Genomic DNA, 26,988 nt, shown 5'->3' on the forward strand with positions numbered 1-26,988 from the left:
ATTCACTTATTTTACAGAGTGGTCAGAGTCATACTGTCATGAGCTGAAACCTACGTGTGTTTATATGAACTGTCACAGATATTATCTCTCATTACGTTTTGTCCTTTCTTCTCGTTGTGCAGATCCACCCGGTCCTCCGTCCAACCCCAGGATCACAGAAACCACAAAGACCACCGCCACCTTCAGCTGGGGGCGGCCGCACTACGACGGCGGCCTCAACGTCGACGGCTACTTCGTTGAGTACAGGAAGGAGGGACACGACGACTGGGAGGCCGAGAACCAGAACCAGCTGAAGAGCACAGAGTACGTGGTGGGCAACCTGCAGAAGGGAGGCCGCTACCAGTTCAGAGTCTACGCCATCAACACCGAGGGAGTGGGAGAGCCGGCGGAGGTGGAGGACGTCATCGACCTGGTCGACCAGGAGTCGCTGCCCGACTTTGAGCTGGACGCCGAGCTGAGGAAGACCCTGGTGGTGCGCTGCCGCGCCTCCATCCGATTGTTCGTTCCCATCAAGGGACGTCCCAAGCCCGACGTGACGTGGACCAAGGGCGGCGCCAACCTCAACACGCATGCGCACATCGACACCACGGAGTCCTACACCCTGCTGGTCATCCCCGACTGCACCCGCTACGACGCCGGCAAGTACAACCTCTGCCTGGAGAACGTCGCCGGGAAGAAGACAGGCTTCGTCAACGTCAGAGTCCTGGACTCGCCGGGACCTCCGGTCTACCTGACGGCCCGAGAGATCACCAAGAGCAGCATCACCATGCAGTGGGAGATCCCCATCATCGACGGCGGCTCCAAGATCCTCAACTACGTCATTGAGCAGAGAGCGGCCACCAAGAAGGCCTACACGGTGCTGAGCACCACCTGGCAGAAGTGCTCCTTCAAGTTCCTCAACCTGGAGGAGGGAGCCCACTACTACTTCCGCATCTCCGCCGAGAACGACCTCGGCGTGGGAGAGCCCGCGGAGACCGTCGAGCCCATCAGGGTGTCCGAGGCCCCCTCCGCCCCCGAGAACCTGTACGTGACGGACGTGTCCGCCGACTCCGCCAGCCTGGCCTGGACCAAGCCGCTGCACGATGGCGGCAGCCTGATCACAGGATACGTCATTGAGGCCCAGAAGAAGGACACGGAGTGGGTCCACGTGGCCGCCATCAAAGCCCTGGACTACGTCGCCACGGAGTTGACGGAGGGCGCGGAGTATGTCTTCCGCATCATGGCGGTCAACGCGTCCGGCAGGAGCGATCCACGCGAGAGCAGGCCTGCTGTCATCAAGGAGCAGACCACCGCCCCGTCCTTCGACATGCGCGCCGTGTACCAGAAGACGGTCATCGCCAAGACGGGAGACCGCATCAAGGTGGAGATCCCGGTGCTCGGCAAACCCAGGCCCGTGGTCTCCTGGAAGAAGGGAGTCGTCGTGGTGAAGGAGACCCAGAGGATGAACATCGAAACCACGCCCACCTCCACCATCCTCAACATCAGTGAGATCAAGAGGACGGACGGAGGTGAATATTCCATGACCGCCAAGAACATCCTGGGCACGGTGACGGAGAGCATCACGGTTCTGGTCCACGACATCCCGGGGGCTCCTACGGGGCCCGTGAAGCTGGAAGAGGTGTCATGTGACTACGTTCTCATGTCCTGGGAGGCGCCAGAGAACGATGGAGGCGTTCCCATCAACAACTACATCGTAGAGATGAGGGAGACCATTGGCACTTCCTGGGTGGAGCTGGCGGCCACGGTCATCCGCACCACCTTCAAGGCAGCTCGCCTCCGCACGGGAACCGAGTATCAGTTCCGTGTCAGAGCCCAGAACCGGTATGGCTCCGGACCCTACATCGTGTCTGACCCCGTAGTGGCTGCGTATCCGTTTGAGGTGCCAGCGCAGCCGGGCACTCCTGTTGTCACAGCCTTCAGCAAGGACGCCATGACTCTGAACTGGAACGAGCCGGCAACCAACGGAGGCAGCGTCATCGTGGGCTACCACGTGGAGAGGAAGGAGAAGAACAGCATCCTGTGGCAGAGGGTCAACAGGGCTCTGGTGGTCGGAAACATCTATAAATCAGTTGGTTTGGTCGATGGAATCGGATATGAATACCGTGTCATTGCTGAGAACATGGCCGGCCTGAGCAAAGCCAGCAAACCCTCCGACACGTACTTCGCCCTGGACCCAGTGGACCCACCAGGCAGGCCCATGGCACTGAACGTCACCAGGCACGAGATCACGGTTTCCTGGACCAGGCCAGTGGGAGACGGTGGATTCTCCATCACGGGGTACACCGTGGAGAGGAGAGAGCTGCCTAATGGACGCTGGCTCAAAGCCAACTTCAACAACATTCTGGAAACCATCTACACCGTCAGCGGTCTGACGGAAGACACCACTTACGAGGTCCGCGTCATGGCCAGGAACTCGGCCGGATCGGTCAGCGCGCCGTCCCAGCCGTCGGAGGAGATAACATGCAGAGATGACATCCAGGAGCCCGTGCTCGACGTGGACTCTTCCTACAGCACCAACCTGGTCGTCATGGCAGGAGAGCTGTTCAAGCTGGAGGCCAACGTGACCGGCAGACCGATCCCATCCCTGGTGTGGACCAAGGAAGGAAAGGAGCTCTCAGATTCGACCAAGATCGAGATCAAGTCGTCGGACTTCCACACCACTCTGGTGAACAAAGACTCCCTGAGGAGGGACGGCGGCGTTTTCACCCTGACGGCCAGCAACCCCGGTGGCTTCGCCTCGTACTCGTTCCACGTCAAGGTGCTGGACAGACCTGGACCTCCAGGCTCTCTCACCATCACAGACATCGCTGCAGAGAGGTGCGTCCTCAACTGGGTGCATCCTGAACACGACGGCGGCGCCAAGATTGATTACTTTGTCATCCAGAAACGTGAGACCAGCAGACTGGCATGGACCAACGTGGCCACAGACCTGCAGGCCAACAGGTTCAAGGTCACCAAGCTGCTCAAGGGCAACGAGTACATCTTCAGAGTCCTGGCTATCAACAAGTATGGTGTTGGCGAGCCTATAGAGTCTCTGCCCGTCATCTGTGCCAACCCTTATGTGGTCTCGGACCCACCAATGCAGCCTGAGGTCACCACCATAACCAAGGACTCCATGGTCGTTTGCTGGGACCGCCCCGAGCACGACGGCGGCAGCCGCATCAACACCTACATTGTTGAGAGGAGAGACAAGACCGGCCTGCGCTGGGTGAAGTGCAACAAGAGGACAGTTTCTGACCTCCGATTCAAGGTCTCTGGCCTTACGCCGGGACACGAGTATGAATTCAGAATCCTTGCAGAGAACAATGCTGGACTGAGCCAGCCTAGTCCCGCCAGTCCATTATACAAAGCCGTCGACACCATCTTCCAGCCGGGACCTCCCGGTAACCCCAGAGTGCTGGACACAACCAAGTCCTCTGTCACCTTGGCCTGGAACAAGCCTGTCTACGACGGTGGCTCTGAAATCACCGGCTACATGGTGGAGACCTGCCTGCCCGAGGAAGACGAATGGACCATACAGACTCCCAAGAAGGGATGGACAGCCACCTCATTCACTATCATCGGCTTGAAGGAGAACCAAAACTACAAAATCAACGTGTGTGCCACTAACTGCGAAGGAGTTGGAGAGCCTGCCGCGGTGCCTGGAACTCCCATCGCCGAGGACAGATTCCTTGCTCCAGAGGTTGAACTTGGAGCCGAGCTACGTAAGGTGGTCTGCATCAGAGCCTGCAGCACCCTCAGACTGTTTGTCCCCATCAAGGGGAGACCCGCACCTGACGTGAAATGGGCAAGAGAGCACGGAGAATCCATGGACAAGGCCAATATTGAAGTCAGCCCATCTTTTACCAGTCTTCAGGTTGAAAATGTTGACCGGTTTGACGGTGGTAAATACTTGGTGACTGTGGAGAATGGCTCTGGAAGCAAGATGGCCTACGTCAATGTCAGAGTGCTGGATACCCCTGGAGCACCACAGAATCTGCTCATCAAAGAGATCACCAGAGATTCAGTCTCGCTCATGTGGGATGCACCTCTCATTGACGGAGGCGCTCGAATCCAAAAGTACATAGTGGAGAAGCGTGAGTCCACCAGAATGGCCTACACAACGGTCAGTGACAGCTGCCACAAGTCCAGCTGGAAGATTGGAGATCTGGAGGAAGGAAAACTATACTTCTTCAGAATCCTCGCTGAGAACGAGTATGGAATCGGCCTCCCAGTGGAAACCATGGAAGCAGTCAAGGCTTCAGAGAAGCCTCTGCCACCAGGCAAAGTGTCTCTCCATGAGGTAACTGGTACCAGCATCAGTCTGTCCTGGGAGAAACCCGATTATGATGGTGGCAGCAGAATCACAGGTTACATTATTGAGATGCAGAATAAGGGCAGTGAGACCTGGACCCAGGTCATGCTGGTTAAGACCAACGCGGCTGTCGTCACTGGCCTCACTCAGGGACAGGAGTACATGTTCCGTATCTCGTCCAGCAATGAGAAGGGAGTCAGTGATCCTCGACCTCTTAGCATGCCTGTAACAGCCAAAGACTTGGTCATCGTCCCAACCTTCAAGTTGCAGTTCACAACATTCAACGTTTTGGCAGGGGATGATCTGAAGATAGAAGTACCATTTGCTGCGCATCCTAAGCCCACTGTGGCTTGGCTCAAAGCGGGCGTCGCCCTCAAGGAGACAACTAGGGTTAATGCTGACATGACTGACAAAGGCCTTTGCCTGATGATCAAGGAGGCCTGCCGAGATGATGTGGGTACCTACAACATTAAGTTGAACAATTCATCAGGAGAAGCCACCCTGGACATTAATGTTGTTGTCCTGGATAAACCTGGTCCCCCAACCGGCCCAATTACCATGGAAGAGGTCACTGCTGACAGTGTGGTTCTGTCCTGGGAACCACCAGAGTATGACGGTTGCTGTAGTATAAACAACTATGTTGTTGAGAAGAGAGACACGTCCACTGTTAACTGGCAGATTGTGTCTGCTACTGTAGCAAGAACCACCGTGAAAGCAGCTCGTTTGAAGACTGGAACCGAGTACCAGTTCAGGATCGCTGCAGAGAACAGATATGGCAAGTCCTCGTGCCTGATCTCTGAGACCCTTGTTGCTCAATATCCTTACGAAGTGCCCGGCTCACCCCTCTCTGTTGTCGTCCAGTCAGCCACTAAAGATAACATGGTGGTTGTATGGGATGCACCCAGCAGCGATGGTGGAAGCAAGATCATGGGATACCACCTGGAGCTCAAAGAGAGGAACAGCCTCATGTGGGCAAAGGGGAACAAACAGATCATCCCAGAGACCAGATACAAGGTCTGCGGCCTTGAGGAAGGCATTGAGTACGAGTTCAGAGTTTACGCTGAGAACATTGTTGGCCTCAGTAAGGTCAGCAAACTGACTGAGATGCAAGTGGCCAGAGACCCATGTGACAGCCCTGGAAAGCCAGTAGCTACAATTGTCACCAGGAGTCGTGTGACTCTTAAGTGGAAAATCCCTGAGAGTGATGGTGGCAGCAAGATCACAGGCTACGTGGTGGAGAAGAAGAAAGGAGATAGTGGCCATTGGATGAAGGCTAGCTTTGCCAACGTCCTCGAGCCTCAATTTGTTGCCACAGACCTGACCGAGAATCAGATCTATGAGTTCCGTGTCATTGCCAGGAATGCGGGTGGTGTCTATAGCAAACCATCTGAGAGCACCGGAGCCATCACCGCGATGGACGAGGTGGAGCCACCCGAGATTGACATCGACTCCAAATACTCCTCGGCTGTAGTGTTGAATGCCGGAGAGTCAGTCAAGCTGGAGGCTGTTTTCAGCGGCAAGCCTGTGCCCAAAGTGCACTGGCTGAAGAACGGACTGCCCCTGCCCGACGCGGCTCGCCTGGAGATCAAGAACACAGACTTCACAGCGTGTCTGGTCATCAAGGAGGCCATTCGGATCGACGGAGGCCAGTACACACTTCTGGTAAAGAACGTCGGAGGAGAGAAGTCGGTTAACATTAACGTCAAGGTCTTGGACAGACCGGGCCCACCTGATGCCCCGATCTCCATCTATGGAGTCACCAATGATAAATGCTGCATTGCTTGGAAGTCCCCCTTGCAGGATGGAGGCAGTGACGTTTCCTATTACATTGTGGAGAGGAGGGAGACTAGCAGGCTTGTCTGGACCAGGGTTGACCCCAAAGTTCAGACCCTGAATCTGAAGATCACAAAACTCGTCCCTGGAAATGAGTATATCTTCAGAGTAATCCCAGTCAACAAATATGGAATCGGCGAGCCTCTGGAATCAGAGCCAATGATCGCTAGAAATCCATTTGTCGCCCCATCCCCACCAACAGAAGTAGAAGTCTTCACCATCACCAAAGACTCAATGGTGGTGACATGGGAGAGACCATTGAATGATGGCGGTAATCCCATCCAAGGGTACGTTATTGAGAAACGTGACAAGGAAGGTGTGAGGTGGACAAGGTCCAATAAGCGCACAGTGAGTGAGCTGCGCTTCAGAGTCGCAAATCTCATAGAAGGCCGCAGCTATGAATTCAGAGTTTCCGCTGAGAATAATGCAGGAATTGGCACACCCAGCAAGCCAACCGAGTACTACAAAGCACTTGATGCTATCTTCGAACCGGGCCCACCAAACAACCCCAAGGTGGTTGACAGTACCAGATCCACCGTTTCCCTGACATGGGGCAAACCCATCTATGACGGTGGCTGTGAGATCCAGGCCTACATTGTTGAAGCCTGCAATGGAGCCGTTGATGAGTGGGTCATGTGTACGCCTCCCACGGGAATCAAAGAAACCAACTTCACAGTGAAGAAGCTGCTGGAGAAGCATGAGTACACGTTCAGAGTATGTGCCATCAACAAGGTTGGCGTTGGGGAGCTCGGTGAATTCCCAGGAAGGATTCTCTTGGAAGAGAAGCTTGAGGCTCCAGACCTTGAATTGGACGCTGACATGAGGAAGATGATCAACATCAGAGCAGCCGGCACCCTCAGGCTGTTCGTTCCTATCAGAGGGCGACCACCTCCTGAGGTGAAATGGAGCAAGGCAGAGGGAGAGCTTAATGAGACAGCTTTGATTGACAACACTACTAGCTATGCTTCTCTCGTCGTTGAGAATGTTAACAGATTCGACAGTGGCAAGTACGTTCTGACAGCGGAAAATGCCAGTGGAGCCAAGTCTGCCTTCATTACCGTCAGAGTTTTGGACTCACCCAGTGCACCAGCCAATTTCATAGTAAAGGAGATCACCAAGAATTCTGTCACTCTAAACTGGGAACCTCCACTTCTAGACGGTGGCTCCAAGATCAAGCAATACATTGTTGAGAAGCGTGAGACTACCAGAAAGGTATACTCTCGCATCACTACATGCAACAGGATGTCATGGAAGATTGAACCCCTTCCAGAGGGGGGACTGTTCTTCTTCAGAGTCCTGGCTGAGAATGAATATGGCGTGGGTGAACCTGCTAAGACTCTGGACCCAGTGAAGGTCTCTGAGAAGCCTCAGCCACCTGGTAAAGTCAGTGTCCTTGATGTCACACGTAAAAGTGTAACACTGGCCTGGGAGAAGCCTGAACACGATGGTGGCAGCAGAGTCAGCTACTATGAGGTGGAACTGGCTTCCAAGGACAGTGAGACCTGGTCTCTATGTGCCAGTATCAAGGCACTGGAGACCACAGTTGCCAACCTGCAGAAGGGTGAGGAATATCAATTCAGAGTGTTTGCCGTCAATGAAAAGGGCAGGAGTGACTGCAGGCAGCTGGCTCAAACAATTGTAGCTCAGGACCTTGTGATCATGCCTGATGTGAGGCCTAGAATGAGCACCTACAATGTCCAGGTGGGCTATGACCTGAAGGTAGATGTGCCTATTGCTGGCCATCCCAAACCAACCATTACTTGGACCAAGGATGGAGCTGCACTCAAGCAAACTACCAGAGTCAATGTCACCGATGCTGCAAACCAAACCACTCTCACCCTCAAAGACGCTACCAGAGAGGATGGAGGCCTGTACAGCATTAACATCACTAATGCCCTGGGGTCCAAGGATGCCACCATCGAGGTGATCACCCTGGACAAACCAGGCCCACCCACAGGTCCTGTCAAACTGGACGACATTAGTGCTGAGAGCATCACCCTCACCTGGGAGCCTCCCGCATACACAGGCGGATGCCCGATATCCAACTACGTTGTTGAAAAGAAAGACACCACTACAGTTAACTGGGTGACCGTGTCTGCAACTGTGGCTAGAACCACATTAAAGGTCGGCAATCTGAAGACCGGTGCTCTGTACCAGTTCAGAATCTATGCTGAGAATAAATTTGGAAAGAGCTACTCTATCGACTCAGAGCCTGTTTTGGCTCAGTATCCATTCCAGGAGCCCGGTCCACCTGGAACGCCATGGAAGTCTTCAAACACCAAGGACTACATGGTGGTGGAGTGGCATAAACCTCCGTCTGACGGAGGCAGCGCTATCCTGGGCTACCACATGGAAAGGAAAGAGAAGAACAGCATCCTCTGGACCAAGGTCAACAAGTCACTGATCCAGGACTGCAGGTACAAATCCACTCCTCTGGAAGAGGGTATTGCATATGAGTTCAGAGTCTACGCAGAGAACATCGTCGGCGTTGGCAAATGCAGCAAGCTGTCAGAGACCTATGTAGCCCGTGACGCATGTGATCCTCCCGGCCGCCCAGAGGCCATCATTGTATCAAGGCACACTGTGAAGCTGAGGTGGAGCGCCCCGGTGTATGGCGGTGGATGTCTGATCACTGGCTATGTAGTGGAGAAACGTGACCTCCCCGAGGGAAGGTGGATGAAGGCTAGCTTCGCAAATGTCCTTGAACATGAATTCACAGTATTGGGACTGACTGAACACGCCAAATATGACTTCAGAGTGATTGCTAAGGCTGCCAGCGGAGCTGTCAGCAAGCCCTCTGAGAGCACAGGTGCCATCACTGCCATCGATGAAGTCGAGACACCCAAGTGCGAGGTGGATTCCAAGTACGCCACGACCATCGTAATTAATGCAGGAGAGACGTTCACCCTGGACGCCATCGTGGAAGGAAAGCCCCTTCCCACAATCCAGTGGATCAAGGACGGCGCCGTGGTGGAGAACTCGGCCAGAGCAGAGATCAAAAACTCAGACTTCCATGCCCTGCTGGTGGTGAAGGACGCCATCAGAGTCGATGGAGGAAACTACACTCTGGTTCTGACTAACGTGGCTGGATCCAAGACGGTTTCCTTCAGCGTGAAGGTACTGGACAGACCCGGACCCTCTGAAGGACCTCTCACTGTTGGCAATGTCACCGAGGAGAAGTGTTCCCTGTCATGGCTGCCTCCCAGGCATGACGGCGGAGCCAGCGTCAACCACTACATCATCCAGAAGAGAGAGACCAGCCGCTTGGCATGGACCCTGGTCTCCGGTGACTGTGGAGCCACCATGATCAAGGTCACCAAGCTGCTCAAGGGCAACGAATACATCTTCCGAGTCTTGGCTGTCAACAAGTATGGCACAGGCGAGCCCCTGGAGTCTACACCAGTGATCATGAGGAATCCCTTCGTTTCTGCTGGTCCACCTCAAGAGCTGGAGATCACCAACATCACCAGAGTGTCCATGACGGTCTGCTGGACCCGCCCTCTGACCACCGGGGGCAGTGACATTTCTGGCTACATTGTGGAGAAGAGAGACAGAGCTGGAATCAGGTGGACTAAGTGTAACAAGCGCAGACTCACAGACCTGCGGTTCAGAGTGACAGGCCTCACAGAGGACCACGAGTATGAATTCAGGCTCTCGGCTGAAAACGCAGCCGGCGTGGGTCAGCCGAGCCCGGCTACCCCCTACGAGAAGGCCTGCGACCCGACCTTTGAGCCTGGCATGCCCACTGATGCCCTTGTGGTCAGTACTACTAAGAACTCTGTCACATTGGCCTGGCAAAGACCCATCTACGATGGTGGCTGTGATATCCAGGGCTACGCCGTGGAGATCACCAAGGCTGACGAGGAAGAATGGGAGATCAGCACTCCTGCCTCTGGAGTTAAGGACACCAAGTTCACCATTAAGAAGCTGGTTGAACATCAAGAATACAAGGTACGCATATGTGCCATAAACAAAATGGGACTCGGTGAGCCTACAGAGGTCGAGGGAGTGGTGAAACCCGAACAGACGATGGATGCTCCCGAGATGATTCTGGATGCAGAGCTCAGAAAGGCAGTGGTGGTCCGCGCAGGAGGTACAATGAGGATCGGCATTCCATTCACAGGCATTCCCACCCCTGCCATCAGTTGGGCCAAGGAAGACGGAGAGCTGCCCTCTAAAGTCCAGATGGAGAAGAGTGACGATTTCACACAGCTCACTGTTGACATCGTTGACAGGAACGATGCTGGAAAATACATCCTTACCCTGGAGAACAGCGTTGGCTCCAAGTCGGCCTTTGTTACTGTCAGAGTTCTGGACACGCCAGGAGCCCCTCAGAACATCGCAGTGAAGGACATCACCACGACTAGTGTTACTCTGTCCTGGGAACCACCTCACCTCGACGGTGGCTCCAGAATCACTAATTACATTGTTGACAGGCGCGATACGGTCAGGACATCCTACACTAATGTGGACAACAAATGCACCAAGACAACCTGCCGTATCACCGGGCTAACTGAGGGAAATGTCTATTACTTCAGGGTCATGGCTGAGAACGAGTTTGGTATAGGTCTAATAGCGGAGACCCAAGAGGGTGCTAGGACGTCAGAACCTCCTCTGCCCGTGGGCAAGGTCGCTCTGACCGAGGTGACCAAGACCAGTGCATCTCTGTCCTGGGAGAAACCCGACCACGATGGAGGCAGCAGAATCATCGGCTATTACATTGAGATGCTGCCTCAGGGCTCAGAGGAGTGGGTGGTGGCCACCACCACCAAGAACTGTGATGGCACCATAACAGGCCTGAGCACCGGACAGGAGTACCAGTTCAGAGTGTTTGCATTCAACGAGAAGGGCAAGAGTGACCCCAGGGCTCTGGCTGCTCCAGTCACTGCCAAGGATGTGACGATGGCACCCGCCTTCAAGGTGGCATTCAACGCCTATAGTGTGCAGACTGGCCACGATCTGAAGATTGAGATCCCGGTGATCGGTCGCCCCGTGCCTGCAGTTGAATGGAAGAAGGAGGGACAGGTAATTAAGGAGACGACCAGACTGAATGTGTCCAGCACAGCATCCTCTACTACACTGCTTATCAAAGAGGCAAATAGGGAGGACTCTGGCAAATACACAGTGACGGCCACCAGCAGCATTGGAACGGCCACAGAGGAGATTACTGTTGTCATCCTGGAAAAACCTGGGCCTCCCACTGGCCCCATAAAGATCGACGAGGTCAGCTCCGACTTTGTCACCATTACCTGGGAGCCACCAGTGTACACAGGAGGCTGCCCCATCAACAACTACATCGTGGAGAAGAGAGACACCACCAGCGTCGCGTGGCAGATTGTTTCTGCTACCATCGCCAGATCCACCATCAAAATCACTAAGCTGAAGACTGGAGTTGAGTATCAGTTCAGAGTGTCGGCTGAGAACCGATATGGAAAGAGCTCCTCTATTCTCTCTCCTGCTGTTATTGCTCAGTATCCGTTCACAGAGCCTGCCGCTCCTGGAACCCCATTCATCTCCTCTGTGACCAAGGACAACATGGTGGTGGAATGGAAACCTCCTGCCAACAACGGAGGCAGTCCCGTCCTGGGCTACCACATCGAGAGGAAGGAGAAGAACAGTCTGATGTGGACCAAGCTCAACAATTTGATCGTCCCCGACGCCAGATACAGAACCACTGACCTGGAGGAGGGCATCGAGTATGAATTCAGAGTGTACGCCGAGAATATCGCCGGGCTCAGCCCCGCTAGCAAGCTGTCTGCAACTACGGTGGCCACGGACCCCGTTGACCCACCCACCCACATCGAGGCTATCGACATCACCAGGAACTTTGTGACCCTCCAGTGGACACGTCCCCAGTACGACGGGGGCAGCTGTATCACTGGCTACATCGTTGAAAGGAGGAAGCACCCAGACATGCGCTGGATGAAGGCCAGCTTCACCAACATCCTTTTGACCCAGTTCACGTACACAAACATGACAGAGAACGCCGTCTACGAGTTCCGAGTCATCGCCAGGAACGCAGCGGGCACCTTGAGCGCTCCTTCTGCAAGCACAGGAGAAATCACTGCCAAGGATGAGATTGAGGCGCCAGAAGCCACCCTGGATCCTAAGTTCAACGATCTGACCGTGGTTCACGCTGGTGAAACGTACGTCATAGACGCAGACTACACTGGCAAACCGTTGCCCGAGGTCATCTGGCTGAAGGATGGAAAAGAGATAGATCAGACCACGCCTAGAATGGAGGTCAAGACCACAATTACACGAACCGTTTTGACCGTCAAGGAATGCGTCAGAGTGGACGGAGGCCACTTCATGCTGAAACTCATCAACGTTGGTGGAATCAAGATGGTCCCAGTTAATGTGAAGGTACTGGACAGACCTGGTCCTCCTGCAGGCCCACTAGAGGTGAAGGGAGTGACTTCCGAGAAGTGCTATCTGCACTGGAACCACCCCCCGCACGATGGCGGAGCCGCCATCCAGCATTACATCGTGGAGAGGAGGGAAACCAGCCGATTGTCGTGGACGTTGGTGGAACCGAGCATCCAGGCTATCAGCTACAAAGTCACCAAGCTGCTGCCTGGCAACGAGTACATCTTCAGAGTCACAGCCGTGAACAAATATGGTGTCGGTGAACCTCTGGAGTCGGATCCGGTTGTTGCTCGCAACCCCTTCACCACTCCCAGCTCTCCCTCCGTCCCCGAGGTCGGTGTCATCACCAGAGACTCCATCGTGCTCACCTGGGAGAGACCCGAGAGCGACGGAGGATCTATGATCGACGGATACGTCCTGGAGAAGCGTGACAAAGAGGGCATCAGATGGGCAAGGGCCAACAAGAAGAGACTGACTGACTGCAGGTTCAGATGCACAGGCCTCCTAGAGGGTCACTCCTATGAGTTCAGAGTCTCGGCTGAAAACGCTGCAGGCGTGGGCAAGCCCAGTTCTGCGACGGACTACATCATGGCCCTCGATGCCATTTATCCACCGGGTGCTCCTAGCAATCCCAAAGTGACAGACCACTCTAGCACCTCTGTCTCCTTAGCCTGGTCCAGGCCCATCTATGATGGCGGAGCGCCGGTCAGCGGATACGTTGTTGAGGTGAGGGAGGCGTCTGATGACGAGTGGATCACAGCTACACCACCCAGTGGTGTGCAGACTACTAGTTACACCGTCAAGAGACTGAAGGAGAACTTGGAGTATTACTTCCGCATTTGTGCCATGAACGTCGAGGGAGTAGGAGACCACGTGGACTTACCTGCGCCTGTGATTGCTTCTGAGACGCTGGAAGCTCCTGAGATTGAGCTGGACGCTGACCTGAGGAAGATGGTTAACGTCCGTGCCAGTGCCACCCTGCGCCTGTTTGTCCCCATCAGAGGAAAGCCTGAGCCTGAGGTGAAATGGTCTAAGTCTGACGGTTCTATGACTGAGCGTGCACAAATTGAGGTCACCAGCTCCTACACAATGTTGGTGATCGACAACGTTGACAGATTTGACACTGGCAAGTACGTGCTAACCCTGGAGAACCTGAGTGGCACAAAGTCAGCCTACATCAACGTCAGGATCCTGGACTCCCCCAGCGCTCCTACCAACCTGCTGGTGAAGGACGTGAGGAGTAAGTCGGTCTCCATCTCCTGGGAACCTCCTCTCATCGACGGCGGGGTCAAGGTCTCGCACTACATCGTGGAGAAGAGAGAGCAGAAGAGAATGGCCTTCACCAGTGTCTGCAACAACTGCGTGAGGAATTCCTACATCATCTCTGACCTCCAGGAGGGAGGACTGTACTACTTCCGTGTGTTGCCTGTGAACGAGCTGGGAGTGGGTCTGCCCGCCTCCACGGAGGCCATCAAAGTGTCAGAGGCCCCTCTGCCTCCTGGTAAGGTCACCCTGGTGGATGTGACACGTCACGGTGTCAGCCTCGCCTGGGAGAAGCCCGACCACGACGGAGGCAGCAAGATCACAAGCTACATCGTAGAGATACAGTCTAAGGGAGACGACAAATGGACGGTGTGCAGTGAAATGAAAGCGCTGGAGGCCACAATCGATGGACTTAACACCGGAGAGGAATACTCCTTCAGGGTGACTGCTGTGAATGACAAGGGCAAGAGCGACGCCAAGCCCCTGGCCAGCCCTGTGATGGTGAAGGACACCACCCTTGAACCCACCATCAACCTGATGTTCAACACATTCAGCGTGAAGGCTGGAGATGACCTGAAGCTCGACATTCCTTTCAAGGGCAGACCTCAGCCTGAGGTGTCCTGGAAGAAGGACGGCCAGGTGCTGAAGCAGACCACCAGGGTCAACGTCCTCACCTCCAAGACCTCGTCCAAGATCACCATCAAGGACGCAACCAAGGAGGACATTGGAAAGTACGAGATCACCCTGACTAGCTCTATTGGCACCAAAACAGCCGAGGTGTCCGTCATCATCCTGGACAAACCCGGACCTCCCAGCAACATCAAGTTTGACGAGGTGAGCGCCGACTTCATCTCTTTGTCTTGGGATCCCCCGAGCTACAGCGGCGGTTGCCAGATCAACAACTATGTGGTGGAGAAGAGAGACGCCACCAACACAAACTGGCAGATCGTCTCTGCCACGGTTGCCAGGTCGTCCATCAAGGTGTGCCGTCTCAACCAGGGCGCAGAGTACCTGTTCCGCATCGCGGCTGAAAACCGCTATGGCAAGAGCCATTCTATCGACTCGGCACCGATCGTCGCCCAGTATCCCTTCGAAATTCCCACTGCTCCCACCAATGTCGAGATTGCCCAGTCCACTAAGTATGGAATGCTGGTAACCTGGGGAAAGCCCGCCAGTGATGGTGGAAGCCCTGTTCTGGGATACCATGTTGAAGGCAAAGACACGAGCAGCATCCTATGGAACAAGGTGAACAGAGGTCTGCTGGCCGAGACTCAGTTCAAGATGACCGGCGTTGAAGAAGGCCTGTTCTATCACTTCAGAGTCTATGCTGAGAATGCTGCTGGTATTGGCCCGTGCACTAAGCCCTGCGAGCCTGCACCAGCCAGGGACCCATGTGACCCTCCTCGCAACCTCCAAGTCACCAACATCACCAGGAACACAGTTTCGCTGCTCTGGGACGGCCCGGAGTACGACGGCGGAGTGAAGATCACCGGCTACATCGTGGAGCGCAGAGAGCTGCCCAGCGGCCGCTGGCTGAAGTGCAACTTCGCCAACTTGCAGGACACTTACTTTGACGTGACTGAGCTCACAGAGGACGTGCAGTACGAGTTCCACGTCATCGCCAGGAACTCCGCCGAGCTGCTCAGCGTTCCATCCGAGAGCACTGGAGCTGTGACGGTCAAGGATGATGTAGACCCACCCACCATTATACTGGAAGAAAAGTACAGAAGTCTGATTGTGGTCAAGGCAGGAGAGGTCATTAGTATTGACGCAGAGGTCACCGGTCGGCCCCTCCCCGTTATCTCCTGGTCAAAGGATGGAAAGGAGATTGATGCCAAGACGCCAAGGAATGAGATCGTTTCCACCAACTTCAAGACCTTACTGATCGTCAGAGATGCCATCAGGAGAGACTCAGGTCAGTACGTGCTGACCCTGCATAACGTGGCTGGAACCAGGTCTGTGGCCGTCAACTGTAAAGTTCTGGACAGCCCCGGTCCATCCTCTGGACCACTGGTCGTGACTGGCATGACAGCAGAGAAGTGCACCATAACCTGGGGACCCCCCCAGGAGAACGGCGGTGCTGAGATCATGCATTACATCGTAGAGAAACGCGAGACCAGCCGCCTGGCTTGGACACTGATCTACGGAGACATGAGAGCCACCACGTGCAAGGTCACCAAGCTCCTCAGAGGAAACGAGTACATCTTCAGAGTCAGAGGAGTCAACAAGTACGGCGAGGGCGAGGCCCTGGAAAGTGATCCCGCCAGGGCCATGGATCCATTCACTGTCGCGGCTGCTCCCGCCAACGTCCAGGTCACCTCAGTCACCAGCGAGGCCATGACTATCTGCTGGGAGAGGCCAGAGGTCGACGGCGGCAGCAGCATCGGCGGCTACGTCATTGAAAAGAGAGAGAAGGTCGGCACGCGTTGGTTCCGCGTCAACAAGAAACCCGTGTACGACCTGAGAGTCAAGGCTGGAAACCTGCGCGACGGCTGCGAGTACGAGTACCGGGTGTTTGCCGAGAACGCGGCAGGCCTCAGTGCTCCCAGCGTGCCGTGCCCTCTCATCAAGGCAGAAGACCCACAGTTCCTGCCTTCTCCTCCTGCCAAGCCCAAGATCGTCGACAACACCAAAACCACCGCCACTCTGTCCTGGAACAAGCCGCTGTTTGACGGCGGAGCGCCCGTGACCGGCTACAAAGTAGAGTACAGGAAACGCTTTGACGACGAATGGTTCGTGGGCGTCCAGAACACACAGGCCACAGAGTTCACGGTGGTGGGACTGAACACCGGCACCGAGTACCTGTTCACCGTCAGGTCCATCAACAAGATGGGACCCAGCGAGCAGAGCCCCGAGTCGGACTCGCTGGTGGCCAAGGAGAGGGAGGAGGAGCCCGTGTTTGACATCAGCAACGAGATGAGGAAGACCCTGATCGTGAAGGACGGCAGCTCGTTCACCATGAAGGTACCCTTCAGGGGCAAGCCCGTCCCCCACGTGTCCTGGGCCAAGGCCGACGTGGACCTGAGGGTCCGCGCCGTCATCGACACCACCGACACCTTCACCCTCATCACGCTGGAGAAGGCCACACGCAGCGACTCCGGGAAGTACACCATCACCCTGTCCAACGTGGCCGGGAGCACCTCGCTCACGCTCAACGTCAGGGTGCTGGACTCCCCGGGACCGCCCTCCAACGTGGGCACCAAGGAGGTGACCAGGACCTCGGCCACCGTCACCTGGGACACCCCCGAGAACGAGGGAGGCGGACCGGTCAAGAACTACCTGGTGGACATCCGCGAGGCCAGCAAGAAGGGCTGGACCAGGCTGAGCGACACCTGCCACAGGCTCACCTACAAGGTGATGGACCTGCTGGAGGGAGGAATCTATTACTTCAGGGTGACGGGAGAGAACGAGTATGGCGTCGGCGTCTCCGCCGAGACCATGGACGGAACCAAGATCTCAGGTACGTCGATATAGATACATTTTTATCCCACGATTTTGTAACCCATTTTTCACCCCTGTGTCAATTATCTAATGTGATCCTGGGCTCTATACACACCCTCCGCCAACCTAGTCCCCATATATGGGGGACATGGGGAGAGCAACAGATTCATGCTTCCTTCATGCCTGAGTGTCCAAGTTGCTCCTTTACACCTGACAGGGGGGAGTTTCCCTGGTTGGACGTAGCGCGTGGAAGGAACACGTTATTCCAACCAGTTCCTTCCCCCTCCATCAGGCGCCCCGGCTAGCCAGGGGGAGGCAGTTTAGAGTTTAGATGTTTTTTGTGAGGGTACCGTACCTACCCTAGGGGACACGGGAGAACATGCAAACTCCACACAGAAAGGACTTATTGAACTTGTTGATGTTTTTGGCTTACAGTTATAGCTTTAGGCCACAAAATTCCAAATTCACGTGCATATGAAAACACGAGACAAGCTGCTAAAACGTAAATGATCTTCGCCCTTCCAGAAAAGCCGAGCCCGCCACCCAAGCTGGGCGTGACGGAGGTGACCAAGGAGAGCGTGTCCCTGGGCTGGACCAAACCGGACCACGACGGAGGCAGCAGGATCAGCGGCTACCTGGTGGAGGCGTTGGAGAAGGTGGAGGACAAGAGCCAGGAGAAATGGGTCAAGTGTGGCACCACCAAGTTCAACCACTTCGCCGTGTCTGGTCTGAGGGAGGGCTCCGAGTACTTCTTCAGAGTCCGAGCTGAGAACCAGTCTGGGTTCAGTGACTTCACTGCCATGATAGTACCGGTGATGGTGAAAGACCAGCTGGGTGAGTGTCAGACTGAGGAGAGTAACTTATGATGTTGTAAACAGTAGAACAGTTTTAGAAAATGACAACATATAAAAAACTGAACTGAGCTTGGTAGATCAGCTATTTTCACTATTGTTTTTAAAATAAAGCTTAAGTGATCAATTCATAAAATATTATTGTAAATTCCAGTCCCGGGGAGTCTCAAGCTGAAAAGGTTCGGGAACCCCCTGCGATAGAAAACGGTCACACTTTGTGACTATAGCGTCACTATTTGTTACGGGTTTATGTTTATTAGCCAATGTAAGAAATACCACCTTTTCCTCACACGTTATTTTTTTGGTCCCGTCTCTCTCTCTCGTTGCTCCAGAATCTCCTGAAATCATCATGAAGGACATCCCCCACAACACGCTGTTCGTCAGGGCCGGCTCCAACCTCAAGGTTGAGATCCCCCTGATGGGCCGGCCGCTGCCCAAGGTCAGCCTGGCCAAGGACAACGTCATCTGCAAGGACACCATGAGGTTCAACTCGGAGGTGACCATCGACAGCCTCAAGATCACCCTGAGGGAGAGCATCGCCGCGGACGCTGGACGCTACGACATCACTGCTTCCAACTCCAGGTTATTATTATAACTATAGACATTTTCTCTATGATTTTAGATCCTTTTTGTACACACACACGCACACGCAGTCGCACACAATACAGTTTGTTCCGTTTAATAGTTTTGCAACCATGAAAGCGTATTAATACGTGTTAATCTCCAACAACAGCGGCACCACCAAGGAGTCTGTGAACATCGTGGTCCTGGACCGGCCCAGCGGGCCCGTGGGTCCCTTCGAGCTGAGCGAGGTGACGGAGGACAGCGTGACGCTGACCTGGCTGCCCCCGGCCTACGACGGAGGCAGCCCCGTCACCAACTACGTGGTGCTGAAGAGAGAGACCACGGGCACCAACTGGGTGGAGGTGTCGTCGGCCGTGGCCCGCTCCACCATGAAGATCCTCAAGCTGCACACGGGCGTGGAGTACCAGTTCAGGGTGCGCGCCGAGAACCGCTACGGCATCAGCGAGCACCTGGACTCTCCGCCCGTCACCGTCAACCTGCCATACAGTACGTCCTCTCCTCTCCTCTCCTCTCCTCTCCTCTCCTCTCCTCTCCTCTCCTCTCCTCTCCTCTCCTCTCCTCTCCTCTCCTCTCCTCTCCTCCCCTCTCCTCATCGCTGACTCTCTCTCTCTCTCTCTCCCTCCCCGCAGCTCTCCCCGACGCCCCGTCCACCCCCGAGATCAAGGCGGTGACCAGGGAGACGGTCACCGTGGCGTGGGAGGCGCCCAAGTCGGACGGCGGCAGCCCCGTGTATGGCTACCACCTGCAGATGAAGGACAGGAACAGCATCCTGTGGACCACGGCCAACAGGATGGTGATCCGGGCCAACCGCTACAAGGTGCTGAACATCGTCCCCGGACTCATCTACGAGTTCAAGGTGTGCGCGGAGAACGCCGCCGGAGTGGGACCGCTCAGCAAGATGTCCGGCGCCGTGCTGGCCATCGACGCCTGCGGTGAGTGGCGTGTGGAACTGAACGCTGTTTAGTTAGCATCGTTTACAGTGTAAACTTTACACGCTTAATTGGTTAATTGATTCATCTCTGCTTGTGTAGTCAAACTTGAATTTAACCCATTCTGGGCGGGAACCCCTTTTGGTGTTTTAACTAAGCATTATGTTATACTTTAGCTATTGAAAAATAGCAGATCTACAAGCTCATAGCGCGCCACCGACTGGCGCGCTACGAGCTTGTCGTTCTGCTATTTTTGAAAAATCGTGAAAATGCAGCACAAATCTTTGAATATATATTCTTTCAGAAGACTTTTTTTTTATTTCGACGTCTGGCCATAAATGGGTTTTAAATTAATGTCAACAAGGGGCATGCAGGATTAGTATAAATGGAAATAATTAATATATATATTGATCAATTACTTCATCATTTGTATATAGAAGCAAATACTGACATGACGTAAGCATCGACTATGTAACTGTTGTCCTTGAACTGACTCCACGGAGCACATGAAACTAAAGGCACGGTTTCTTCCGTCTGTCCCCGCAGAGCCTCCTATCAACGTGCGCATCTGCGACATCACCAAGACGTCCATCAGCCTCATGTGGGAGAAGCCCAACTACGACGGCGGCTCCAAGCTCACCGGCTACCTGGTGGAGAAGAGGGAGGGCGCCGAGGGCCGCTGGATGAAGGCCCACCTCACCAACATCAGCGACCCGCGCAAGACCATCACCATGCTGACCCAGGACCAGAGCTACGAGTTCAGGGTCATGGCCAAGAACGCCGTGGGCTCCACCAGCAACCCCTCGGCCGTGGTGGGACCCGTCACGTGTGTGGACACCTACGGTGGGTGCCGGGACTCGGTTTGGGGGAGGAATCGGTTTTATTCGAAGGGATTCTCTGACATCTTTCTCCTTTCCTTTTGTATCTCTTATTGACGAAGTTGACGATCAATCGTCACACAAATTATTGTGATTAACAAATGAATTGTCTTTCTGACATAAGAACATTATGAATAGAATTTACAATTCCATTTAGGCGTCGTAATAAATAATAATAATAATAATAGAGTGCACATTGCGACATTACTGGCATTATGTTTTGCATAATGCATTACTTTTACAAAGTGACGCGTTGTCTTGTAGATCAGCTATTTCAGCTTTTCTTTTTCACGTATGAACATTTTTCAACATGGACACGACTACGACGATTATAACAAAAATAATTGCGATTAGACAACAATGTAATAAATTGTGACAACCCTATCTCTATCCTCCTGTCTTTTTCTCTACAAAAAAAGAGAAAAAAGGTTAATGAATCTAACTCTGTGATTCTGTGGTTTTGCTGCAGGCGCTCCGGAGATCGACATCCCGTCGCAGTACCTGAACGGGGGGGTGAAATACCGGGCCGAGTCCAACGTGGAGCTGAAGTTCAGCATCACGGCCAAGCCGGCGCCCACCATCGAGTGGTTCAAGGACGGCAAGGAGCTGAAGGCCGGCGCCCAGGTCTCCTTCCAGCACACCTTCGAGTCCACCAGTGTGCTCCTGAAGGACACCACCCGCCTGGACTCTGCCAGCTACGAGGTCAAGGTCAAGAACTCCCTGGGCGCGGCCTCCGCCGCGGTCAGGCTGCTCATTCTAGGTACTGGAGAAACGTCTGCATTACATTTCATAAGAAGTCTACATACAATTAGAGAATGTTAAAAGAAGAGTTGTTATTTTGAGCAACATTTTGCCTGTTTGTTGTGAACAAAATCTTATCCCAATAAAATATTCTTTAGTTTTGGGGTCTGAGAGGCTAAATGTCACCGTGGCTCAAATGCTGAATAAATAATGGACCTTGATATGAAAAAGGGTTGAAAACCCACTGCCTTCTACCTTATAATAACCTAGTATACCGTTGGTATGGTGTATTATAACCGTTGGCATGGCGTGTTTCTCCTCCAGACAAGCCGGGTCCCATAATAACCTAGTATATTTCTCCTCCAGACAAGCCGGGTCCCATAATAACCTAGTTGGCATGGTGTTTCTCCTCCAGATAAACCGGGTCCCCCAGCGGGAGAGATCCAGATCAAGAAGGTGACGGCGGACAACATCACCATCATGTGGGCGCCGCCGGCGGACGAGGGCGGAGCCATGGTGACGCACTACATCGTGGAGAAGCGCGAGACGAGCCGCATCATGTGGTCCATCGTGTCGGAGAAGCTGGTGGAATGCATCGTCAACGTGCAGCGGCTCATCATGGGCAACGAGTACATCTTCAGGGTCCGCGGCATCAACAAGTACGGCGTGGGCGAGGCGCTGGAGTCCGAGCCCATCGTCGCCAAGAACGCTTTCGGTAAATATAAATACATCACTGCAAAATGTAACACAGTATGGTCAAATTCTGCACCACCCGACCCAATTGTTTTTCTGAGCCTGAAAAATAATGTCCAGCTTTTAGTGTGTGTGCAAACACAAACTTTGTCCTAAGACAAACATTACATCCCATTGACAATGAATGGACAATTTTAAGTGTTGGTGTAAACACAAACATTGAAGACGAAGGTGAGGACGCAAATTCTGATTGGCCGGAATGAGATGATGTATAATGATAAGAGCGCCCCTCACTTCACATGGGTGTGATTTTTAATAATAATAATAATAATATAATTCTGTCTGTTTGTGTATTTATCTATTGTGAAGATGGTGCTGACTGGCGTTTCACTTTTACTCTGTGTAGAGTTCTAAGATTCCACCCAAACCCGACCCGACGTTTTAGGACGAGTCAGAGCTAAAATCTATGCTAGTAATTAGTCGGGGCGGCCCGCGGGCCGGGCCGCGGGCCGGGCCGCGTTAAGGGCCCACTTAGGGCCGAGCTTTAATTTCAATACATCCTCAGTATGAATGTATAATTTGTATATTCCACGGAGGTTTATATATCTGTCCCTTCGTTCCCGTAGTTCCTCCCAGCGAGCCTTCCAAGCCCAAAGTCAGCATGATCACCAAGTCGTGCATGACGGTGATCTGGGAGAGACCGGCGGTGGACGGAGGCTCCGACATCGACGGATACTACCTGGAGAAGAGAGAGAAGAAGAGCCTGCAGTGGTTCAAGGTCTGTTACATATATTATCTAAATGTAAATTAAATATATAATACAACGACGATGATGATTTTCAAACTATTTTTTTCATACATTTTTAACTTACTTTACCGTGGTGTAGGGCACCATAGAGACATATTATAATGTGTTAACTGTAAGCTGCTGTTCCCTCCCTGTCCACCAGGTGGTGAAGGGCACCATCAGAGACATATTATAATGCGTTAACTGTAAGCTGCTGTTCCCTCCCTGTCCACCAGGTGGTGAAGGGCACCATAGAGACATATTATAATGTGTTAACTGTGAGCTGCTGTCCCCTCCCTGTCCACCAGGTGGTGAAGGGCACCATCAAGACATATTATAATGTGTTAACTGTAAGCTGCTGTTCCCTCCCTGTCCACCAGGTGGTGAAGGGCACTATCAGAGACACCCGCCAGAAGGTGGGCAACCTGACAGAGAACAACGAGTACCAGTACAGGGTGTGTGCCGTCAACAAGGCTGGCGCCGGGAAGTACTCTGAGGGATCAGACCTCTACAAGGCCTACGACCCTATCGGTAAGAACCTATACATATTAACCTCTACATATCTTTTTTATACCAGTGTATATATATACGTACGATCAGGTTTTCTCAGAGCGATAGTTGACGTGGTATCTTCCTCCATCTCCAGACCTCCCGGGCGAACCCACCAAGCTGAGGGTGGTGGACTCCACCAAGTCGTCCATCATCCTGGGCTGGGACGCGCCGGTCTACGACGGCGGCAGCGCGGTCAGCCACTACGACGTGGAGCAGATGAACTCCATGGACCGGGAGTGGGTGACCATCAGCTCCAAGGGAGAGGTCCAGACCTGCGAGTACGTGGCGGCGCACCTCAAGCCCGCCGTGTACTACTTCTTCAGGGTGTACGCCGTCAACAGCAAGGGCAGGAGCGAGGACATCCGCATGTACCAGCCCATCCAGGCCAAGGACATCCTGGGTTCGTACTCCTATAGACACTCTCCTATAAACCCGTTTAGTACCTGAGGACGCATCTGTGTTTAACATGCACTTTAACTATAGTTTTAAACTTTAGCTGTTGAAAAATAGCGGATCTACAAGCTTGTAGTGCGGCACAGAGTGCCGTGCTATGAGCTTGTAGATCTGCTATTTTTGAAAAATCGTGAAAATGTGGCGCAAATATTTGAATATGTAGATATATTATTTCACAGCAAATGGTTTTAACTCAAATCTTTGCTTCTGGGAGGTCCCTGCAACATATTTTGAGATTGGGGTCAAATACAGATAATTGTTTTGGGTCCTTGATATGACATAGTGTGAGAATCACTGCCATAGGAACAGGTTTTTCAGAAAACTGCCATGATTTAGAAGACAATCATTTTGTAGAATCTGGTCCTCGGGTCTCAAAGGCTGATTCATTTGAGGCGCATTAAACCATAGTTGTATCCATAACTTCAGTATTATTTTTTGGCCTAGTATTTCAATAATTGACGTTTTCGTGACTAAATATTTGCTTTATTTTGTGTTTCTTTCTTTTCGCCAAACAGAGGAGGCTGACCTGGACCTGGACGTCAACATGACCACACAGTACACGGCCAAGGCGGGCCGCAACGTCGAGGTGTTCATCCCGCTGAAGGGACGCCCCGCCCCCAACGCCACCTGGCGCCGCGACGACCGCATCATGACCGCCGACCACCGATACAGCATCACCAGCACGGAGCACTCCACCACCCTGCTCATCCCCGCCGTCACGCGTGACGACTGCGGAAAGTACATGCTGGAGATCGAGAACGGCGTCGGAGAGCCCAAGATCATCACGGTGTCCCTGAGGGTGCTGGACAGCCCGTCCGCCTGCCAGAAAGTCCTGATCAAGAACGTGACCCGAAACAACCTGAGTCTGAGCTGGGAGGCGCCTCTGATCGACGGAGGCTCCCCCGTCACCAAGTACATCGTGGAGAAGAAGGCGTCCACCATGAAGGCCTACACGCTGATGAGTGCCGAGTGCACCAACACCTTCTACAAGGTGACCGGCCTGGAGGAGGACCTGGCCTACTTCTTCCGCGTGTCTGCCGAGAACGAGTTCGGCGTGGGCGACACCTGCGAGACGACGGAGCCCGTCAGAGCCACGGAGACGCCCGGAGCCGTCAAGAGCCTGGCGATGTTGGACTCCACCAAGACCTCGGTCACCCTGCAGTGGCTGAGGCCCGACCACGACGGAGGCAGCCACATCTCCGACTACATCATCGAGTGGAGAAGCAAGGAGGACCCCAACTGGACCCTGGGCGCCACGTGCAAGCGCCTCAACTGCGAGGTGAAGGGACTCAAGGAGAACGCCGAATTGGAGTTCAGAGTGTTGGCCAAGAACGAGAAGGGCAACAGCGACTTCTCCCTGATAGGACCGATTACGGTGAAGGACTTCATCATCCCGCCCGAAGCCAACCTCATCGACTTCCCCAACGGAGAGCTGCCGGTCCGCATCGGCCAGAACATCCACATCGAGCTTCCCTTCAAGGGCAAACCCAGACCTGTGATCAGCTGGATGAAGGACAACGTCCCCATCAAGGAGAGCGACAAGATCCGCTTCAGGACCACGGATAACAAGACCTCTATCACGATCAGAGGAGCAAAGAAGGAGCACGCCGGCCAGTACACGCTGGTCCTGGACAACAGAATGACCGAGAAGACCTTCTTCGACATCAGCGTGATAACGCTGGGTCCGCCATCTCTGCCGGTCGGCCCCATCCGCTTCGACGAGGTCAAAGCTCAGAGCATCATCATCTCCTGGGACGAGCCCACGGACAACGGCGGGGGCGAGATCACCTGCTACAGCGTGGAGAAGCGCGAGACCTCCCACGCCAACTGGAAGATCGTGTGCTCCAGCGTGATCAGGCCCACCTTCAAGATCCCCAACCTGGTCAAGGGAATGCAGTACCAGTTCAGGGTGCGAGCCGAGAACAAGTTCGGCGTCAGCCAGGCCCTCGCCTCCACCGAGGTGGTGGCCGAGCACCAGTACAAGGCGCCAGGCCAACCGGGCAAACCCATGGCCCTCAACGTCACCAGTGACGGCATGACCATCCAGTGGGAGGCCCCAGGCTTCGACGGAGGCTCCCCCATCCTGGGATACCACGTGGAGAAGAAGGACAGGAACAGCCTGCTGTGGGAGAAGGTCAACTCCACCATCATCAACAAAAGAGAGTACAGGTGCATTCAGCTGATCGAAGGGTTGGAGTATTCCTACAGAGTGTACGCTGAGAACAACGCAGGCCTGAGCCCCGTCAGCGAACAGAGCAAGCACCGCCTGGCCATCATGCCCGTCGACCCGCCTGGCACTCCCAAATGCATCGACGTGACCCGAGACTCGGTCACCCTGATGTGGGACATTCCCCAGAAGGACGGCGGCAGCAAGATCGTGGGCTACACCGTGGAGAGGCGGCAGGGCCGCGGCAAGTGGCTGCGCTGCAACTTCACCGACATCTGCGCAACCCAGTTCACCGTCACCGCGCTGGCGTCCGGAGACCGCTTCGAGTTCCACGTGGTCGCCAGGAACGCTGTGGGCACCGTGAGCCCGCCGTCCAACTCCTCCGGCTACATCATGACCAGGGACGAGAGCGTCGTCCCCGTGATCGAGTGGGCCAAGGACCAGGTGCTGACGCTGAAGGCCGGCGAGAACGTCAAGCTGAACTGCACCGTCACGGGCCGCCCCGTGCCGCAGGTCATCTGGTACAAGGACGGCCGCGAGATCGACAAGAGAACCATGTTCGACATTGAGATCTCCACCAGCATCGGCGTCAGCAGTCTGTTCATCCGCGACGCCGACAGGGACCACCGCGGCCTCTACGCCGTCGAGGCCAAGAACAGCTCCGGAGGCAATAGGGCCGAGGTCAACGTCCGCGTGGGCGACACCCCCGGGCCCGTGGAAGGACCCATCCGCTTCACGGGCATCACGGCCGAGAAGTGCACGGTGTGGTGGAACCCGCCGGAGAATGACGGCTGCTCGGGCATCGTGGAGTACGTGGTGGAGAAGAGAGAGACGTCCAGGATCTCCTGGGCGCTGGTCTCCTCCAAGGTGGAGGCCTGCTCCTACAACGTGGTCAACCTCATCAAGGGCAACGAGTACCAGTTCAGGGTCTCCGCCGTCAACAAGTTTGGCGTGGGCAAGCCCCTCGACTCTGAGCCCATTGTCGCTCAGATGCAGTACAGTAAGTACTCTGTTTTTTAACTTCTCCTGTATTTAAGATTACTTGAGTCAAAATGCAAAAAAATATATATTGCACGGAATTATACGCGTTTTCAGCTTGTAGATCTGCTACCTTTGATGCTTTTTTGTGTGCCGCCGTAGTGTGAACGGACA

At 54.1% G+C, this 26,988-nt stretch overlaps 1 protein-coding gene across 1 annotated transcript in view; it reads left to right on the top strand.

Moving 5' to 3' along the window:
- The window catches only part of ttn.2 (titin, tandem duplicate 2), a 267,448-nt gene that overhangs the window by 216,808 nt on the left and 23,652 nt on the right, over nucleotides 1-26,988 (top strand). The window contains exons 189-200 of the mRNA XM_079517777.1: nucleotides 123-17,219; nucleotides 17,726-18,034; nucleotides 18,384-18,633; nucleotides 18,785-19,122; nucleotides 19,266-19,568; nucleotides 20,112-20,408; nucleotides 20,913-21,203; nucleotides 21,600-21,899; nucleotides 22,504-22,655; nucleotides 23,045-23,195; nucleotides 23,311-23,616; nucleotides 24,185-26,836. Coding sequence (XP_079373903.1) covers nucleotides 123-17,219; nucleotides 17,726-18,034; nucleotides 18,384-18,633; nucleotides 18,785-19,122; nucleotides 19,266-19,568; nucleotides 20,112-20,408; nucleotides 20,913-21,203; nucleotides 21,600-21,899; nucleotides 22,504-22,655; nucleotides 23,045-23,195; nucleotides 23,311-23,616; nucleotides 24,185-26,836 — 22,446 coding nt within the window. The remainder of the gene's footprint in view (nucleotides 1-122; nucleotides 17,220-17,725; nucleotides 18,035-18,383; nucleotides 18,634-18,784; nucleotides 19,123-19,265; nucleotides 19,569-20,111; nucleotides 20,409-20,912; nucleotides 21,204-21,599; nucleotides 21,900-22,503; nucleotides 22,656-23,044; nucleotides 23,196-23,310; nucleotides 23,617-24,184; nucleotides 26,837-26,988) is intronic.

The sequence above is a fragment of the Electrona antarctica genome (assembly GCF_951216825.1).
Source record: "Electrona antarctica genome assembly, chromosome: 13".
In the NCBI taxonomy this organism is placed as follows: domain Eukaryota; kingdom Metazoa; phylum Chordata; class Actinopteri; order Myctophiformes; family Myctophidae; genus Electrona; species Electrona antarctica.